Here is a 21,579-nt window from a genome sequence, read left to right on the forward strand (position 1 = left end):
GTCAACGTTCCCACAAGCCAAGCTGGAGAGAGCCTACAGTAGTGGACCAGTCCATCCCTAGAAAGAAGCTACTTCAGATCGCGTGAAGTTCTAACGGAGACCCAGAAGGCTCAAATGGAAGAGCACACACACAAACTTGTTAACAGAGCAAAGCCAAAAACATTCAGGTGAAAAGGCTGTGACCAGACACGCAGCAACATAAAATAGGCACTGCCCATCACCCAAGCGAAATTTAAATGTATAAAAAGTCAGCGTCACAACTAAATAAAAATCACACTACAGAGACAAAGACAAACCACAGCACTGTGGGATCAAAGTGCTACCACGACTGTATACAACTGCTCAAAGCCGGCTTTCTCAAGCCAGGCTCTGCAGCAGAAGTCAGCCCTGGGGCTCTCTGAGGGGTGATTTCCCATGCATCTTGCCGTTCTAGAAGCACAAGTGAGAAGCTGTAACGCAGGTGTCGGGGCTCAACTCTCTGAGAAAGAGTGGGAAAGAAGGGCTGCTTACGAGGATCGCATGAACATAGTGAGTGAAACTTGAGTATCTATCCCCAGATTACTGGGCACGGCACAGTGGCACCAGTTCTTCCGGCACGTGGGAGGCAGAAACAAGAGGATTGCTACAAAGTCAAGGCCAGGCTGGTCTACATAGGGAATTCTAGCCAGCTACAGCTGACCATAACTCAAGAGATGAAGGGGAGGGAGGGGAAAGGAAGGGAAGAGGGGGGTGAGGGGAGTGGGGAAGGGGGATAAAAACAGCCAGGAGTGGGTACACACTCTAACAACCCCAACACTCAGACTCAAGCAGGAAACTACTGGGCCCAAGGTCAGCTTGAACCACACGAGTGACTTTCAGATCAACCTGGGGTACTTAGTGAGACCTTATAAACCCAAAATGTAGAAAGAAAGAAAGAAAGGAAGGAAGGAAGAAAGAAAGAAAGAAAGAAAGAAAGAAAGAAAGAAAGAAAGAAAGAAAGAGAGAAAGAAACCTAGAAAACAAAACAGTCTGAAATAACTCATTGGACAGGATTAACAGGGAACCAAAAAAAGTACAGAAGTAAAGCTCGGAGAAGTTGAAGGTGCAGCCATGAAATAAATATACAACATGAAGTACAGAAAAAGGTGCAACAAAATCCGAGAGAGGAACTCCCAGGAACCCAGTATTACGGTCTAGCTCTTAGCATCCAAAGTCATTGATGACAAACAGGAACACCCCACCACAGATATACAAGGGTTCTAGTGAGGCATCAGAGACAAAGATAAATCTGCCAGCTTCCCGGGCAGCAACTTTACCAGAAACTTGAATAATTTTATATTAATGTAATCATTATGAAACACAATAGATTAAGTGATTTTGTTTGTATGTATATAAACACATGGTCCTCTTTGCCAAAGCCATTTTAGGATTCATCCTCGAGGGAGCGGGGGGTCTCTATGTGAATATAGTCACCTTCCTCCCTCCTCTACAGCTGGGGTTAACACTTCAGAAAAAGTTTAAAAACTGCCAACCTCAAGAAAGCAATAGAACAGTAAGTTCCCCTGCAGAACTCCCTAAGACATGGTGCAGAAAAGGCACAGCTACTCAAGCCAGGTCTGGATCCCTCACAGAAGCCCCTGGCATGAAGAAGGAGCCGTCAAGCGCCATCTGGTGATAACAGATCAACTTTAATTCTAGCACCTGCAGCTATACAAGGGTCCACTTTATAAACTTCATGGGACTGTTGTACACATTCAATAAAGTGACCACTGTGCAATACCACTGAGAGTCTCAAAATCAGGAACACACTTGGAATTGCTTAAACACAATCCACAGAGTTAAAAACAAAACCAGAAGCCATCCACAGTTACACTAATTGTCAAGTAGAGGTTTTACACGTAATACTGGATATAACAGTCAATATGAAGCGGGGACACTGAACGCAACGTGACGTCACAGTCTCGTCCTGTTGTGTTCTGTCGGGAAGGTTTTCTGATTATTGGCCACTGGTGGATGTAACAGGACCAAGCCAGCAAACAAAAGCCCTGACATAGTCGCCGTGCCATCCACTTTCTCTTTGTCAACTAACAGTGAACAGTGAGAATTAAATACCCATCTTTACATATACACAAGGTACGCTGTGAAAGCATATTTGCTTACAAACATATAAAAATACTTGTTAACTAGTTTGATAAGAAAATAACGTATAAAAGTATATAGCAAAAAACATTAATCATCTCTGACTCTGGAAAGATCAATACCATATTTTATATTACACATCAAACAGAAAGAGTTTTAGTTTGTGTGGGTTGGGTTTTTTCTTTCTTTCTTTCTTTCTTTTTTAAATCGTTTAACCAGGAATACTTGAAAAGGAAGACAGACAGGAACCACTCCCTCTTACCCTTACCACGGCTGTGAAAAGAAATCAAGTTCACTGAAACACCTAAGTACAGCATCAGCCCCAACATTTGGCCACAGAGAACACTGTCATCTTGAAGGAGGCATAATAACAAAGGCTTGATCAGCAGTTTTTAATCCATAAATACAGCAGGCGTTTTGGTGTTCTGGCCACTGGAGAAACAAAAGCCGTAGCATCAGGAAAGGTCTGAGATGTCTCACTTTTGTAGATTCCATTCAGTGTATTTAAGGTTAATGAAAGTTGACATCAAAAGTTTTAAAGATAGGCAAAAATTCACATTAAAAAAACAAAACAAAACAAAACAAAAGAACCAACCTTCCCTACGTTTCTATTTAGAGTAACAGTGGGCAACATGATTCCAGAAGTTAACGTTACCTCACGACCTGTCAGTTCAGCTTAGCAAACAGCTCAGGTTCCAAACGTGGTTCGTCCCTATTCAAATGTGAGCCCTTACAGAATGCATCTGCGTGTGGAGACGTGTTTTAGAGCAGTCAGATAACGTCTGAAGCGGCCTTAGTGTTTCCTTTACACGGGTCTGGGAGAGACCGTGACATTAGCTTCGCAGAAAGGACTAGGCAGCTTCCTGGTGTAAGGCTGACACGGTGAGCATCGGTCTAAGGCTACAAAGGTACCAGCGTGATGTAAACCGTAACAGAGATGAGGGCTTCCCTGGCAGTTGTTAGCTAGAACTCAGGGGACTCTTAGAAAATGACACAGTGGCAGCCTTTCTTGTCCTTTTCCTTCCGGGTTGGCTCTGGTGAAGGAGGGCACTCTTGCTCTTGAAACTTCCTGTAAGACAGAGAACTCTGAATAGCATCATCATTAGTAACGGCCCAATGCGGATGCAGTTTACTTCTGGACACACTGCGTTGAAACGTACACTCTTCCCGGTGGTCCACTAGGGCAATGGGTCCCAGCCTTCCGAATGGCGCAACCCTTTCACACCAACGGTTCTCAACCTGTGGGCCATGACCCCTCTGGGGGTCACGTAGCAGATATCTTGTATGTCAGGTATTTGCATCACACTTTATAACAGTAGCAAAATTACAGTTTTGAAGTAGCAACAAAAGTTAACATTATGGTTGAGGGTCACCATAACATGAGGAATTATATTAAAGAGCTGCAGCCTTAGGAAGGTGGAGAGTCGCTGCTTTAATAAAGTTCCTCATGCTGTGGTGACCTCTCAACCATAAAATTATTTTCGTTGCTACTTCATAACTATAACGTTTGCTACTGTTATGAATTGTAATATAAACACCTGTGCTTTCTCATGGCCGTAGGCGACCCCTGTGAAAGGTCGCTCAGTCCCCCAAAGGGGTCACAGCCTACAAGTTGAATACTACTGCACTAGGGGCTTAGAGTAAAGCCATGGGAGGAAAAGACTCAGGGGTTCAGAGGAACAGGGTGAGGCTCAGGGGTGCAGAGGTTCGCCAAGCGTGTGTGAGGTCTCCATGTGAGAATAAACTGCCTTCCTCGCTGAGTCCTGCATCAGATGCCTGTATCCTCTAAGTTGAAATCCCTAGACCTAAAAGACACACTTAGCAATAACCATGCACCGTCGAGGACAGTGGGAAACTACCTCTCAGAGATGCACAGATACTCACTCTCTCTCTGCCACCTAGTAAAGAAAGTCAGAGCTAGGCAAGTGAGCTGTCTTCCGGGACTCCAGTTTTTAGATGGGGATAATAAAAACCTATCCCTTCACAGCTCTTATGAGGATTCAAGATTTTGTGATGTTTAAAAAGAAAAAATCCTCCACCTCCCTTCCTGGCTCACTGACCTGGCTGGTCGACAGGTGAGAATCTAGGATTCTTCAGAGTCAAGAGGAAAGATGGGTATTCAGTTAAGGTAGTAATTATTTTTAGGAAGGAAGCTCTTCATCAGTCAAGCACTGAAATGGGTAGCGCGGCGTGGGCAGCAGAACTTTAAGTTACAGCGCAGTGGTGACCGGTCCATTCTCACTGCTGAGTAGCGGTCACTACCATCTTTTTCCAGAATGTTCCCATCCTGTAAAGCTGAAACTTATGAGGAACTATAAAACTCAGAGCCTTTCTTTCTTCCCTTCAAGTCTGCATCTCAGGGTCAGTTCACCGAGACGTACAAAGAAAAGGAACCCACTCCACATGCCCGTCAAAACTCTCTAACAAGTAGAGACAGCCAGGAAGAGGAAGAAGCAGTCACAGGACCCAGAACCACAACACAAGCAGCTTATTCAGTGCAACATGCACAGCAGACCTCCGCCATCTTACAATCCGCCAACACTTCCTAAGCCAGAGGACTCCTACGCCATCTCTGTAGACTGCAGTGGCATTGCTTATGTGAGTTACTGGGGGCCAAACACCTGAGAGACAATGGAGCCTCTGCTGCCTGGGCTACTCTTAGCATGGCAGGGGTTTGGCAGCATAGAAATCTGAGATTTGGATGCAAGTCCCAACATTTAATAGACATAAAGGCAGGCGGATAGCTGTAAGTTCGAGGCCAGCCTGGTCTACAAAGCAAGTCCAGGACAGCCAAGGCTACACAGAGAAACCCTGTCTCGAAAAAACAAAACAAACAAATAGACATAAAGGCTGAACAACCTTCTGTACTGTTTTCTCTCCTGAAAGTGAGGGCAGAGGAAGCAGTCAGCTCTCTGGGTTACAGTCAGGGCCAAATGTACTAACATTGAAAGGATGTTGCTCGGTGTCTGACAGAGACTTGATTAGCGGCTGTCATCACCACCGTCAAAGCATTTACCATTTTCAAAATCCTCACATGCACTTTCTACTTCAACTTAAGATAATTAAATGAGACTTTCAAGGGTTGGAAGTGTCTAGATCATGCTGTGTATTTAATGGAAATTTAACCCACAGTGTGCACCAGCCCCTAGTTCAATGGCTCTTGTCACAATTCCCTTCCTCACCACAAACACTGCATAGCCATCTATTAAAGCACACGCCTGACTCGTGTCCTGCTTACCTTATAACCCGAACGAGTTCATGGAAAGCTTGATCTACGTTCATCCTGATCTTTGCCGATGCCTCCATGTACATGACCTTGAGCTGCCGCGCTAGCTGCTGGCCCTCCTCCTGTGTTACCTGAAATGCATGGCAACGGTTGTGTTTAAGGCACAGCATTAACTACCCCTTCTGGCCCGTCTAAGCCTGGCTACACACACACAGTGCTGCTACTGCGGCCCCCAGGAGTCCAGGACGACTCATCGTAAGGGACAGACAGGTGCCACAGTGCCACACAATTAGAAGCCCATCTCTGCACAGCTCAGAAGGATGCCCCTGCAGTGTTCATGGCTCAACCAACTGCAAGTCAAACACTTGGCTCGCTCTTAGGATCCCAGCACTCTGGAGGTAGAGGAAGGAGCGCCAGAAATTCAGGGCCATCCTTGGCTATAGAGAAGTTTGAGGACACCTGAGACTCCATCTCCAAAATAAAATAAAACCAACCCCTGGACTGAATGGTAACCGTAGTGAGCACATGCATCTTTAATCAGGCCGTTACTCCTAAACAATACAGAACAAGTGTTTACATAGCGTCCGTGCTTTCAAATATACAGCAGAGTATACACAGGTTGTATGCCAAGTCTCTGCTTCTGCTTAAAAGGGACTTTTAAGTATCCAAAGATTCTGGTGTCTATGGGGGGAATCCCGGAACCAATCCCTATTCCTATCAAAGGACATCTGCACTGACTTTCAAGGTTTAGTCTGCAGACGACTCCAGAAACATTAGATGCAATGTTAAAGAAAGAGAAAATAGAAAGTGCTGTAACAGTGCCTATCAAGGGGGTCAGGGAGAGCCCGCCTGAGGCAGGGATCTAAGAACCAAATAGAGTCTGTAGCTAAGTGGGAGCCCTTAAGAGCACATGGGCTTGGCTTGCCCAGAGTAGAACTGGAAGATTGAAAAGTTATAAAGGAACCAGCAAAGACGGGGACACAGGCTTCCCAGGCCACAGGATCTCCTTGTTGCCCTGGCCTGTACCTCCTACATAGGAAACACAGCAGTGTGTGGAGAGGGGGGTGAGTGGGAGTGATGAACAGGAACACACTGGTGGAAGCTGGAAGGAAGGAAGAAGGGAGGGAGGGAGGGAAGGGTGTGAGGGAGGGAAGGAAGGAGGGAGAGAGGGAAAGGGTAAGGCAGAAGCCATTAATTATCACTAACCCTCTGCATTTTAAATAGAATGGGTCCAAAAGCAATACTTTACGTCATTATGCAGTTATTTACTTATATTTGCATAAATCACAGAGCTTAAAGTTGTGGTTTCCTGGAAACTATCCTCAGAGTAAATGGCTGGAGAAAGGCTTAGAAAGTCAGGTGTGGACAAGAACACTTGGGACCACGAACTCCCTCCGCCAAAGGCGCATCCTCTGCCCTCTCAGGCTAACTCCCGTTCACTGCGAGATCGCAGCAACAACTGCCTATCACACTTTGGAAACACTCTGCCGCTGTCTGAGCTCTGTGCACTCAGAAGCCTTTTCCTCCACTGCTTTCTGGTGCTGACGCTGCGGCTGCTTTCTCCGGCCTCCCTGCACCGCTCAGCACCGCCCATCCTCCACACAAGCAGTGAGAGTGGTCCTCATGACTCCACACTGACCTTGGGGGTCAAGGCACGCTGCCGCTTACCATACATATGTTGGCAGCTATAGGATTTTATTTAAAATGCCCTTTACCCAAAGCTTAGCAAACTCTCCAACCATCCTGCTTATAAGGAGAATTGTCGAGAACAAACGTCAGATATATCAAAATGGGTTTTTTTCCCCTATTCAGATGATGGTGTGATTTTTCGTTTTCAGTGTGCTGACATGATAAATTATGATGGCTCGTTTCCACTCCTGAAATAAACTCATCTGGGCACACTGCCTACTGCCAAATTCGATTTACTAACATTTCGTTAAGAATTTTTACATGTATGCTCGGCAGAGAGGATGGATTGTGATTCTTCCTGTCTGTCTGATTTTGTTTCAGATTATTCCTGGCTTCATAGAACAAGTTGGAAAGAGTTCTCACTTCTTCAATGCTCAGGAACAGTTTGATACAAGGAGTGTTCCTTCCTTAGGAGTTTAATATAATCCACCAGTGACTCCATCTCAGCTTGACACATTCAGCAAGGGCAGGTGTGACGAATGCATCAATACACCTGCATCTTGAGTAGCTTTGCTGGTTTATGCCTTCCCACTGTACCCATCTCACTGACGCTGTACCCCTCTCACTGACGCTGTACCCCTCTCACTGACGCTGTACCCCTCTCACTGACGCTGTACCCATCTCACTGAATTTATTGTCAAGTTCTTTACAGCATCTCTTTATGCTTCGCACGTTTGTAAGACGTAAAGTGATGGATCTCTTTCATTCTGTATACAGACTTCTGGTCCCTTTCTTCTCTTTCAATGGGACTCAAACATAGAGCTTCATACACATTAGTTAAGTTCATTATCTGGTTGCTAGACAGACAGAAGACAGACAGACAGACAGACAGACAGACAGACAGTCAGATTGACCCAATCTGATCGTTCTGGCTGGAGGCTTGCCAGTTTGGTCTACCTTACAAAAGCCATCTGGGGTTTTTACTTATTTTTGTAGTCTTTATATTCCTGTTTCCTTTTCTTTGTGGGTAATGGGCCTTGCCCACCACACTTTTACCACTGCCCTGCAGTTTCTCTACTTCACTTCCCTCCTTAGTATGGTTTTAATTTGCTGTTTTTCTTCTCTAATATACCTAGTGACACAGCATCTCTTACAGCAGTCCACAAATCTTGACATACTGTGTTTAAGCTGTATCCCACTCAGAATTCTTTGTAATCTTTTAAAATTTTTTCCCTTTAAGTGTAAGAAATATGCTTAGGAATTTGAAGATTTCCTAATGTCCAAATCAACGCCACTGTCACCAGGATGTGTGTGTGTGTTATCTGACAAAGCTACTGAGGCTTGTTTTATGGGCCATTCTTCAGAACAGCGCACACGGTGCTGCTGGTCGCTGGAGTCAGAACAGCGCACACGGTGCTGCTGGTGGAACGGTCGCTGGGGTCCACTGAGACACGCTGGTTCATAGTCCTCCGCAAGCCAGCTACACATCACTCACTTTCTTTCTACTTCTCTCCCTGTAAGTGGATTTGTCTGCTTTTCTCTGTGACTCTTTTAACTCTTACATCAGGACTTTCGAAGCTGTTTGTGCAGCCCATCAATGGCTAAGGCCATTAAGTCCTCCCGGTGAATTAGTCTCTGTCACTGTGAAACAACTCTTTACCCTGACAGTGGTTCTAAACCTACTTAGCTGCTATCTTACGGCCACACTTTACTCTCGCTGCTGCCAGCACAGCATCTTACCCCATCCTTCTACTTTCAGTAGGGTGTGTGTCTTGAAGCTGAGAGCAGATGTCTTGCAGGACCTTGCTCTTTCACCCGAGATGACACCATTAGCCTCTGCATTGAGAGCGTGAGGCCTGCTCTCCTCCACTCTCTGCTCTACGCACACCGCACTCTGCCTCTTGAGTTAAGAAGTATTTCTACGTTGCCCTTTCATCCCCCCGTCAGCTATCCACTTTGTGTCTGTTAGGTACCTCAGTGGCTTCACAGTCTCCATTTTTTTTATTATTTATTTATTTATTATGTATACAGTGCTCTGCCTGCATGTACACCTGCAGCCAGAGGAAGGCATCAGATCACATTATAGATGGTTGTGAGCCACCATGTGGTTGCTGGGAATTGAACTCAGGACCTCTGGAAGAGCAGTCAGTGCTCTTAACCGCTGAGCCATCTTTCCAGCCCCCATGGTCTCCATTTTAATTTATCGACATACTCAGTGAGATCAAACTGGTTTCACACGCTGTGTGAGACCCTCATAGCCTGCTCTGCCTTCTCGCTCTTCTCTGGTGTTAACCAGCTTTCACCTCACATTATTTTTGCTCAAACATTCCCTTATGCTTGGAAGAGGTTTAAATAACAGTAGCTTTGTCATTTATATTTACCCACATAATTGCCAGGCCCAGTGATCCTCTTCGCTGTGTTGACTCATGCCCCCGCTGGGGTCATTATCTCTCAGCCTGAGGACTGCTCTTTATATTTCTGGTAATTCGGGTCTGGTGATGCTGAATTCATTTCATGTTTAAGGGACTCAACTTCATAACTCAACTTCATTTTTAAAGAAATGGTTAGGTCCATTATGGCCGGAAAGTCACAGGGAAAGGTGCTGGTCACATGACCTCCACAATCAGGAAGCAGAGATTGATAAATGCCTGTGTCCAGGTCATTTTCTCATTTCCATGCAATCCAGTACCCCAGCCAACGGAATGATGTCACCCACAATCACCTTTCAGTTAACTAATTAATGTAGATAACCCCTCACAGCCAGGCCCATGGCTAGCCAGGTACTACCTCGTGAACATTCCCAGATGCAGCAACAGTTTTGGAATTCTGGTTTCTTTAAAAACACACACACAGAAAAGGGGGTGGGGTTTAAAACTATGTTTTCACTTTAAAGCCAGGTGTGGCATATGGGGCTGCTTCATAGCAGCGGACTATGATTTGCCTCGTGCTCTAGCAGGGGCATGGTTTTGCCAGCTGCAGATCATTTTCTGCAACTGTGTGATGTTTGGAATTCTGGAGACTTCTAAGAGGGTACATAAATGCTAGGGCCCCGAGAGATGTGGTGAGTTGTTGGTGGCAATTTGTAAAGCAGTTGTGCGCAAAGAAGAAACAACGAGAAGAAATCAGATGTCCTGATGGTGAAGATCAACCTTGCCCCGAGGAGCTCGACGACGCCCCTGTCTGCAGCCCCGGCTTGCTAAGGGATCGCTTTCCTTCCCTCTCTAGCCTTTTTCCTCTCATATCTGGTGTTAAGGGGTTGAAAGGGTGGGAAAAGGATGAAGAAGGATGATGAAAAAAGAGCCCACAAAGTAGCAAATGACGGCTGTTCCCAGACAGAGGCTTGTCTAACTGCAGTCGATGCTAACTCCTCCGCACCGTCTTTAATTCTGCTCTTCAAAATGCAGTTTTGTGTTTCCTTAGCTACTTCTCAGATTTTGTCTTTACTGCAGGCCACTGGGAGTTTCTATTATAACCTGTCTTGCAACTGTCTTACTATTGTGGGTGCTCAGGGTCTGCTGAGCATCTTAGACGTGTGCAGTGCAGTTTCCATCCAATTCAGAAATCTTTGGCCAGTACACGTCTACTGTCAGTAGCATCTGGTGCAATTATCACCTCACTCGGCTTGACCTGAGCTCTGCAGACGCCCCACACCACCTCTACCTCAAACAGTCAGTGTTCCTACCACCTCAGATTGTTTGAAGAGGCTGACGTCTATTTAGCCACTGCCTACTGAGTCCATTGCTTCTGTCAGTTCTCTTTGTAATGCAGGGTGTGCTTTGTCTTTCTTTATGTGGCTGGCATTTCTGAATACATATATGAGATTTAAGATTACATCCCCTAAACTCAGCAACCTGAGTACAACACTCACTCATCACTGTAAGGCCCAGGACTACTTCCTGTGGTCCATGCGCATCTGCAGCCCAAGAGAGGAGCACGCAGGTCCCACACAGTAGTGGCACACCAACATTTATATGAGAATAGCATGTCTGCCCTCAGGCTATGAGGTTGAGATAGATACCAGAGTCTGCAAGCAAGTAACACTAGGTTAGAAAACGGGATGAGAGGGGAGCCTCAGAGGACTAACTCAGGAAGAAAACCAGTCCTGACAAACCCTTCCTACCAAACGAAAAATGGCTTCATGCAGTCACAAGGTCTCTCACTTCCTGAAATATCTCCTTTTTCCCTCTCAAGGGAAGGGTCTCTCTCTCTCTCTCCCGTGTGTGTGTGTGTGTGTGTGTGTGTGTGTGTGTGTGTGTGTGTGTGTGTTTGTGTGTGTGTACACATTTGTCCATGTGCACAGAGGGATCAAAGGTCTAAGCTGAGTGCCCCCTCTATCGCTCTTCTCCTTATTTATGACACACGGTCTTTCACTAACCCAGATCCAGGCACTGGCTTTGCTCCCTCAGAAAGACACCTGAGCTTTTCAGCATGTACATGACTTAGGTCTGTGCGTACACTTCAGGCAGAAAGCTTACTCCAAGCTAACAACTCACATCTTTATGGTGAAAGAAATGTGCCTTATCTCCTCTGTTGCTTCCCACACTCATTTTTACTTCACTGAAACTCCCTCACATTTTTACTGACATGAATGACATATAAACATACAGTGTCACAATATGCTGAGTATCTTCAGACAGATGGAAACTACATGCTTCGCACTGGTAATCCTTAGTACACAGAAACTTCAAAACAACTCACACAGGGCCAGCAAAACAGGCGAAGGCACTTGCTGTTCAAGCCTTGGGATCTGAGTTCAATCCCCAGAAAACATGTAGGGTAGAAGGAAAGAACCAACTTGCAAAAGCTGTCTTCTGACCTCCACAAGGATGCCATAGCATGACACACGTCACACACACAGCAACAACAACAGCACTAATTTTAAATTACATGGAGACCAGTACAAAGAGACCAGTCATGAAACTCAGAACTTACAGAAACAACTTCTGTTCCTTTCTACTGTCCCTCAATTGCGCTCTGCTCTAGAGACAACTGCACATTCCATGCTTTTCTTCGGTTCTTTCACCGGAGTTATTGCCACAAAAATGTTTGAAAAAGAACTTTTTTCTACAATGGAGGCAGGAAGCAGTGAGGGGCGGGCAGAGTACGAGGTGGGGGGCAGAGCCCGTTTTTGCACGTCTGCTTTGTCTCTCCTCCCCTACCCAGTGGAGCTGAGTCCTGGATCATACAAAGAACAACAGAGAGGCCCCCTGGGCAGTAGTTAATAAATGTGATTAAGTTCATATGCAAGGGCGTGGAGCAAAAACAAACACCCAATTGTACACTTTGCACTGACTGCTGTAGAGATCACATTTTATCACTGTAACTGTATTAATTCAGATTTCAAAGAGGCGATATTCTCCCTTTTCCCTCTCAAGGGTGTGTGTGTGTGTGTGTGTGTGTGCGTGCGTGTGCGTGTGCTCGCGCATGTGTGTACACATGTGTGTGTACACTCATGCACTGAAAAATAATAGTATTCTCACTAATAGATAGCATCAAGACACTTTTCGGAGTCTCAGTGTAAGACCAGGGGTGTACTACCTGCAGTTTTCACCCTATACGCCCGCCAGAACAGCCATCAACAGGGCCCAGTACATCTGTAGGTAACAACTACAATAGCAGCACCAACAGGCTGAGGAGCACTGAAGGTCTTGTGCAGGTTAATCATCCCCTACATTAATATCTGAAATTCAGTATGCTTCCAAAGTACTTTACAGGGCTTGAGGACATAAAGCAGTGGTTAAAGAACACTTGCTGCTTTTCTAGAAGATTCTAGAAGACCAACACTCACACCTCTCTCCAGCTCCAGGACATCCAATGCCTCTGGCTTCCTTAGGCACCTACATTCATGTGCATATACCCACATGTAGTCGCATTCGCACATAATTAAAAATAATAAAAATCTTAAATTTGGAAAATACAGCAACAAATCAGAGGTTAAGATCAAACAGTTAGATACAAAAGGAAATCTGCCTTGGTGGTGTATGTCAATCCATTTTCCTGATGTCCACACTTGACCAACAAAATCTTTAGAAATCTATTAACAGAGGCTGGTGAGATGGCTCAGCAGGTAAAGGCACTTGCTACACAAGTCTGGCAACTGGAACTGATCCCAGGTAAAAGCAGAAGGAGAGAACTGACTCCAAAGTTGTCCTCTGACATCCACACTGTAGCTTAGCACACACATGCATGCCCACACGTGTGCATACATAATAATATTAACAAAAACAACAACAATAGCAAAGGAAAAAAATCTGTTAACACCAAATTGTGTGCGAACGAGAAAATATTAACAAGAGAGACCATTTCAATGCTAGTTTCTAGATGTGGGACAGAGACCAAAAGAAATAGTCAAGAGAGCTCCCCAATAGCAAGGGTGGCACTAACTTACAGCTGGTTTCCCTCCAAAAAGAGATGAAAACAAATGGTTCCAAAGAAACTAATACTGAAGGTCCCTGCATTAGAGGTGGCCAACGTGAAACACTAGGAAAATTCAAGCATTTATTAATTAAACTAAAGAAAAATCCAAAACCAGGTGTCGCGGTGCACTCCTATAATCCCAGAAGGCTAAGACAGGAGGATTTCCCTTTTGAGATCAACCTGGGCTCCGAACTCCAGGCCAGCCTAGGATACCCAGCAAGACTAGTTTCGGGGGGATGGGTAATTCTACATACTGTAATAGTATAGATTACAGCCACTCTTTAAATAAAGGAATTGTGACTTAGCAGTGAATAAGTCAGGCATGTATAGGTAGCGCTATTATTATATAGTGTGAGCTAAGCATGGCAGCGCAGGTCTGTGACGTCATCACTAGGGAGGCTGAAACAAAGAATCATGTGTTCAAAACCAGCCTGGGCCACACAGTAAGGCACTACCTCAAAATAATAAAATGGGAACTGGGCAGGAAGACACAATAAGTGAAAACTCTTCATAGGAGTTTGACAAGTTGAATCATGGTTATGAAACAAATTTGGTTTGTGTTTTGGTTTTTGGCTTAAAGAAGAAGGTTGATTAAATATTCTTTAAGAAAGAGAGACAGAGAAGAGGAAGAGGAGGGGAGAGGAGGGGAAGGGGACAAAATTTATCTTAACATAGTTTTTAGATGTTATCCAAGAAATCACATGAGGCTGGCACTAGCACAGACATATGTAGGCTTATATAGAGAGCTTTTTCTGGGATTCTGTATAAAAATAATGAAAATTTAACTCCCCCCAAACTCTCTTCACACTTTGCACATGCAATTCTGTGAGTCGCAGTGCACCAGGCTGAGTGCCGAGTTGGTGCTGTGCTGTCAGGTGCTGACAGGCTTTTTGGGCGCGGGCACTCTATTGTTTCAGTAAGTGTAAGTGGCTCCATTCACACAGCTTCCCCGGCACAGAACAGCCCCCTCTCACCTGTCTCTGATGGTCCAGGTCAGCTTTATTGCCTATTAAAATCATGGGGAACTCATCACGGTCCTTTACTCTGAGGATCTGTCTCTGAAACTTATAGATTTCTTCAAAACTAAAAAACAAAATAAATAAATACATATGCTAAGAATCTAAATTCAGTAAGTTCTGTGTTCCATTTATTACTGTATCATCATTTTTCTACTGTAAAAAAGAATGAAAATTTTAATTTCATAAAATAGCAATCTGGATAGAACCTAGCACTGCTGGTTAAGTTTTTATTAACAACATTATATTAACTCTATACAATAGTGGGTCTCCATACGATGCCTCCACACGTGTCCACAATGCTCTTTGATCATGCCGACCTTGTCTCTAGCTGGAACTGACCTGCCTCTATCCGTGACTGAAAAGACCAACAGGAAGCCCTCGCCCGTCCTCATGTACTGCTCTCTCATGGCTCCAAACTCCTCTTGTCCAGCTGTGTCCAAAACTAAAGAAACAAACAAACAAAAAACCGGGTCTTCACATTATAAATCGCCTCCGCATAGGGCAGCGCCCTCGCCAGGTCCTCCACAGAGCCTAGGCGATGGCATTCCCGTCATAATATTCCATTCCTAGCACCAGAGGCAGACATAATCTTCTAATGGCAGGCAGTTTCAGAGTTTATCTTCGTCGCACAGATTGATTTTGTGGTTAGAATATATTAGCATACCAATTACAAGGTTAAAAATATCAAACGCATCCGAGCAGATGGAACCAAATCAACTCTAAAATCACTTGGTTATTTATCTCCTCATATACAGATCTTGGAAAAGATGTCTGCAAGTTCAATCAAGAAAGCGAGGCTGGGGCTGGAGAAACGGCTTAGTGATCAAGAGCACTGGTGATCAAGAGCACTGGCCGCTCTTCCAGAAGACCCAGGCTCTGTTCCCAAAGCCTACACGGTGGGTCACAGCTGCTTGTAACTCCAAACACACCCTCTGACACCCTCTTTTGTCCTTTTTGGCATGTAGTATATACACATACATGCAGGCAAAACACTGATGCACATAAAAATAGATCTTAAAAACAACTACGGTTGATTCACTCCTTCTGCATCTGACTCTTGCTCTAAGTGTCTGTATCTCTGTATCTGTTTCTCTCTGTGTGTCTGTTTCTTTGTATGTGTCTGTCTGTCTGTCTGTCTGTCTGTCTGTCTCTCTCTCTCTCTCTCTCTCTCCATCTATCTCTGTCTCTCTGTGTCTTTGTTTCTCTCTGTTTCTCTGTCTCTCCCCCTCACTCTTTCCCTCCCCAAACTGAATGTATTTCTTGATCTTCCTACTAGCTAAAACAACCGGCTTATCCTCAGTGGGGAGGGTTTGTTACTGTTAGAGCCTCTAAGCCTCTATAAATCCCCAGTTAACAAGCACCTCGCATCTCTATGGCCACTTCTCCTAGTTAACATTTGCCAAAAGACATGAAGAGCTGAGACCTGATTTTCTTCTAACTGCCCCAATAAGCACACTTCAGCAAGTTACAAAACAAGATCAGTTTACTTGGGGGGGGGGGGGTATGCCTTTAATTTCCCATCTGCTGAGGAGTATTTAAATTGAGCAATATGCAGATTTATCTATTAAAACCAATGACAGTGGAAAAAAATGGCTGGGACTAGCCAAGCATGTGCAAGGCCTGCTGGTGGATCCCCAATAAAGAGAGGGTAGGGATAATAAAAGGCTAATATTCAAGATTACCTAAAATTTCAATTATACAATTTAACCTGAGAAACATCAGATATAACACTTGAAAGCCAGGGCCCTTTAGAAACGTGGGTTAGTCGAGGTTTACTTACTGTCCAGCCGGGCTGCTCGGTCATCGATCACACACTGCTTTGTGTATGAGTCTTCAATGGTTGGATCATAGTCCGTCACAAAATAGGACTGGTGAAACAAACAGAAAAAAAACTTTATTTAAAAGTGCACATCACTTGCCTTTCTACCTAACACAATCAGTTTTATTGAATTCTGCTTTTCAGGAAACAATGTATTTTAATTGCATTAGGTTATCTTAAATTTTTTTTTAAATTATGAATGCATGTATATGTGTGCATACCTGTGCATACTGCATGTAGGTGTGCACAGAGGCCAGAAGGGGGCGTCAGAGCTTCTGAAGCTAGTTACAGAGCTTCTGTTCTCAGCCGCCCACTGTTGGGTGCCAGGAACACTGTGTTTCTGCACACATCCCTAACCACTGAGCCATTTCTCCAGCCCCTGTACTAGTTCTCAGTTCTGTCAGTTTTACAACGGTCATCAAGTGCACTACTCAAGTAAAGAAAAGGTGATAAATATTCTGAATTTCCCCTGCTAGAGTGTTCAGAAAGAGTGCACAAGCTCCATGACACTTCTTCCCTGAGTGTCTAGTGGTAAGTATCCAGAAAACTTAGAAACTATAATTCAGGCCTATTCACATTCAGTAAATAGCAGTTCTAAGAACCAAAACAGATAAAGGTAGAGACAGCAGGAAGAGGACGTTGTGTCACGTGCCACCCTGAAGAAGCTGGCCTGGAGACTACGTCATCCACAGGGATCACACACTGTCACTGACATCTTTGGGTTTTTTCCTCCTTAAATGATAGTCCTCTTTCTATCAAAGCCTTCCAACTGGCATCTTCTAAGAGTCATCAACAAAGCAATCACAATCTTCCCTTAAGATTAAAAAAGAAGCCAGGCATGGTAGCTTAGACCTTTAATCTCAGCACTCAAGAGGCAGAGGAAGCCAAATCTCTCTGAGTTCAAGGCCAGCCTGGTCTACATAATGCAGGACTGGATGGATGGATGGATGGATAGATGGATAGATAGATAGATAGACAGACAGACAGACAGATAGACAGATAGAGAGAGAGAGACAACACCTCATTCTCAGGAGTCCTTCAGTTCTGCCAAGGCTGGCTTCCTCAGGCCACTTTCCGACTGCTTGAAGGAGTTACTTGCCCCATGCCAGGAACCAGTGGCAAAGGAACTGGCCATACTTCAGGCAAGGGTTCCTGGAAGCAGGCAGTATGGCTCTAGGGACACAGAGTTCTTAAGTGACACCCCTCAGCTTGGCCACTTACATTCCGAAAACAACACAAGCAAGACTGTTAAAAAGGGGGTGGGGGGCGCACAAAAGAAGACACTAGCCTGCCTGCTACTGTGACTTTGTATACTTATTTTATTTTGGAAGGAAATGTTTCACATTTCATTTATATTTTAGGAGTAGCCTTAAATCTGTAGTCATTACCCAGAATTCCATTTCCTTCCCGACACTTTCATTTAAACACATGAGTTATTAAACAAAGCTGAGCAGTAGCTTTTAGCAGGAAGCTGGCTCCATCACCACCCTGGCCACACTTAAAGCAAACAGGTCGGAGAACACTCCTGACCAGCCTCACTGGCACACTCTCCTCTCAGAAAGCAACCCGGGCGGCAGCAGGCAGCCCTTACTGGTGTGTTCTACATGCCATAAATCAGTCTGTCAGGAGAGCAGGCAGATAAAGCACGCTGCTTATGCTCTTATTTAATGGGGGGAGGGGGCCCCCAAGGTAGGGTCTCAAATAGCCAGGCTAATGAACTCATAATGTAGTGCAGAGTCAGCTGGGCTCCTAACCCTGCTAGCGCCTGCACATCAAGTGCTAGATTGCAGGTGTAAGCCTGCGCCTGGCTCAGGATGACTTTCTTACGTGGTTCTTTACAGCAATCTGATGCTTCCGGCAAATGCCACCACACCCTCCCTTTGCAGCACTAGGAATAGAGCTGAGGGCCTTGTGCACGTCTGGCAAGGGCTCCTCCACTGAGCTACACCCCAGCCTGGCCACCCCCACTCTACTCCAGGAAGCACTGCACCAGCCCCACTTTTCCAGCTAAACACACGGCAAAGGAGTGAAGGAACAAGCATTCAACACATTTTCATGAATGTCCAAGTTCTGTGTAATGGCTGGAACTCTTCAAACACGACAGTGCGCTGTGCTGTGAGACTGGGGACAGCGGCATGTGCTGCTGGTTTACAGGGCCTTGAAGTCCAGAGCAATTGTTTGATTTTCCTTTTAGCGCCCTCGGAAGTTTGCTTTGAAGGATAATTCTTCTAACACAAGCTTAATATTTTAAGATTGCCACTTTCCTAACACTGGAAATTTGCCCACTTAACACATCTGCCCGCTTAAATTCTTTTCTTTCTTTCTTTCTTTCTTTTTTCTTTCTTTTTTTTTTTTTTTTTTTTAGTGTTTTAGTGTGAGTACACACACATGCACAAGCATGGGGTGTATTTGCACATACGAGGGAATCACATGTCCTCCTCTATCACTCTCTGCCCACTACTCTCGAGGCAGACTCTCCCTGAACCTGAGTCTGTGGCCAGAACAGCAGTCAGCAAGCCCGACAATCTCATGTCTCCACACCCTCAGTGCTGGGGCACACAGCCTGTCACATGGATGCTGTCTTCCAGGCCTCAACCTTGAGTGGTAAACACTCCTAACTGCTGAGCTCCTTCTCGGGCCCCACCCCTCACACTAGCCTCTAGCATAAGCCTGCTGTGGTGGTACACTTGGGAGGAAAAGGTAGGAGAGTCAGAACTTCAAGGTCAGCCCCAGCTCCATAGCCAGCTCTAGGCCAGCCTGGTATATAGAAGACCCTGTCTTTAAAAAAACAACAGCAACTCTTGGACTTAGAAATGAGAACAGATGAGGTGGATGGGGTCACCAATAAAAAGCAGTCTCCGTACGCTAGAGAGATGGCCCAGGGGTTAAGAGCACGGGCTGCTTCTCCAGAGGACCTTGGTTCAGTTACCACACCCACACGGCAGCTTACAATATCTATAACTCCGGTTCCAGGAGATTCCATGCCCTTTTCTGGCCTCCACGGGTGCAGCATGCACAGACATACCTGCAGGCAAAATACCTACACACATAAAAATAATAATAACTCTTTTAAAATAAAGAGAAGAAACAGTCCCTGGCAATGTTGAGTTTAATTGTAGCTGCTACTTCCAAGCTGCGGGCTCTGAGGCAGACCTGCAGCTCACACCTTCAGCACCAAAGCAGGAGCAGAGCTCAGGAATTGCAAGCAGGCTGCTCATCAACGCTCTTCAGCCCTAACTATACCTGGGCTGCTGTCACAGGCAGCTACATGCTAACCAGTGGCTTCCCTCAAATCAAGGTGCGAATCTCTCGCTGGTGGAGGAGGGAGGGCAGCTGTGACAATCCAGACCCAGCATGAGCCATCTGGGATGTGGCGTCTGGGTGTTATGAACCCAGTGTTCTGAGTTCGTATCAGTCTGAATGTTAAGCTCCCATCTGGGCTTCTGAAAATATTCTCAGGATCTGAGCAGCGATTACACAGATAAACACACAGGCATAAATCTATCTTGTTCATTAGCATTTGTGTACTTTGTGTGTGGAAAGATTACAACCATAAAATGTACAAATGCCAATAACTCCCCTATTACTTCTTAGACTGGATGGTTTATACTTGTTTGTTGGTTGCTTGTTTGTCTGGAGTGTTGTTTTATTCCCCTGGGTGCTGGCGCATATCAGGCAAGAACGCCAACAATCCCCAGTCCTCCTCTTTCTTGATTCTGAGCCACAGTCTTACTAAGTTGTCCAGGCAGGTCTTGAACTTACGATGCTCCCACTTCAGTGTCCTAAGAAGTCGAGAAAAGCTTGTGCCTCTAGGTGACCAGGACACAAAGCTTTTCAGTTTGATTTGTGCCTCATTTCCCATGACTTAAAACCCTAATGTAGTTTTCCTACACTCTTGGTTCAAAAGTTATACCAGTACTATGGAACAGCTCTGTACCCCTTAAGAGATCCCACTGGTCCCTTTGACAGAATACCCAATTGCTGGGCTATTGTTGGGAACAAGGGGATTATCAGGGATACAGGTGAGGTGTGGCTTCGTGGTAGGGTGCCTGCTGGGCATGCTCGGGTCAAGTCCTAAAGCAAGGAAACAATAAGGAAACAGAGAGGCCAGGCCAAAACCAGAAACATCATGAAGTGCCAATACCACGCTTGTCCAGAAAGCAACACAATTTAAAGGGTTATGACTTCAACTATGCATGGGAACTATGCTCAGAAAGCACTAGTAACTGGAGGGGGGCCGGGGCAACCCAGCCACAGATAACATGGGGGGGGGGCTGTCCTGGACAGTGGAGCTTCAGGACACCAGGGCAGACCAGCACACCAGCAGGAGCCCTCCTACCCTAGAGAAGTTACTCTAGTTGAGCAAAGAGATCTGCTGCGCCTGGTAAGAGCTGGTCTGGGTGAGACTGTCCCCAACAGCTCCAAACTGCGATGAGCAGGCAAGCTTCCGCATCCTCCAGTCTGCGGGCTCTGGCGTGGCCTCCTAAAAGGGCTACAAACTCACTGGTGGCAGGCTCGGCGGAGCTGCCCTTCCGCATTCCAAGGGGTAGTAGCAACAACCACTTTCTCTTGAGGCAAGCCTAGTGCGAAAGTGCAGTTCCCAAAAACCGCCACAAGGCGGAGTCTGGTCCATACCGGGGAAACTGGATCCAACACTAGGTTAAGTCTCACCCTCTTGCATAAAAAAGGAAAGGAGGCTTAAATCAGAGGTACCGCTGACAGGGCAAACACATGCCTGGGCACCTCTGAGCCCATGCCACTGTCAGAAATCTTTCAAAGTATCAGATATTGAAAAGGCAATACGCGCGTGTATTACACTGTCAACAGACCTTCTGCATGTATCTCACAGACTTCACCCTAATTTTTTTTTTAAAAAATTGTAGACTATAAGAGCTACAGAGTCAGAGCTAGGAAGAGGCAGGAGGGAGGACAAGATTGGCTACTGGGAGTGAATATGATCAAAATAAATGGAAATCACATAATCATTGTTGCATAATTAGCAAATGCTAGTAAAATCATTTAAAGAGAACTGCAGAGTCTAATAAAGCAGCTAAGGGTTCATGGCCCTGATCCCGAGCTTGCCAATGACCTCAGAAAACTTTCTAGGCCTGCTCTCCCTCCTCTCTCTCCCTGTTCCCGCTCTTTCCTCTCTCAACAACACCTGCATCTTATTGTTACTTTGGTTTTTTAACTTACATTGTCCATTCCTTCCCCTAACCCTGCCAAGATGTAATCGGGTAAAAACAGGAACCCTGCCAGAGAGGTAAGGCGAAGGGCTTCACGGACAAATCACACACACAAATCCAGCACTCACCCGGGTCTCCTGCCTCAGCACCTTCCATCAGGACCTC

At 45.4% G+C, this 21,579-nt stretch overlaps 1 protein-coding gene across 1 annotated transcript in view; it reads right to left on the reverse strand.

Annotated features, from left to right (window-relative positions):
- Positions 1-1,646: 1,646 nt before the first annotated feature.
- The window catches only part of RRAS2 (RAS related 2), a 75,162-nt gene continuing 55,229 nt past the window's right edge, over positions 1,647-21,579 (reverse strand). The window contains exons 2-6 of the mRNA XM_084772971.1: positions 16,190-16,277; positions 14,749-14,851; positions 14,365-14,473; positions 5,357-5,475; positions 1,647-3,187 (exon numbers count right to left, since the gene is read on the reverse strand). Of these exons, the coding sequence (XP_084629097.1) occupies positions 3,100-3,187; positions 5,357-5,475; positions 14,365-14,473; positions 14,749-14,851; positions 16,190-16,277 (507 nt within the window). The 3' untranslated portion in view covers positions 1,647-3,099. The remainder of the gene's footprint in view (positions 3,188-5,356; positions 5,476-14,364; positions 14,474-14,748; positions 14,852-16,189; positions 16,278-21,579) is intronic.

Source organism: Acomys minous (genome assembly GCF_964271855.1).
Source record: "Acomys minous genome assembly, chromosome: 2".
NCBI classification, from domain to species: Eukaryota; Metazoa; Chordata; class Mammalia; order Rodentia; family Muridae; genus Acomys; species Acomys minous.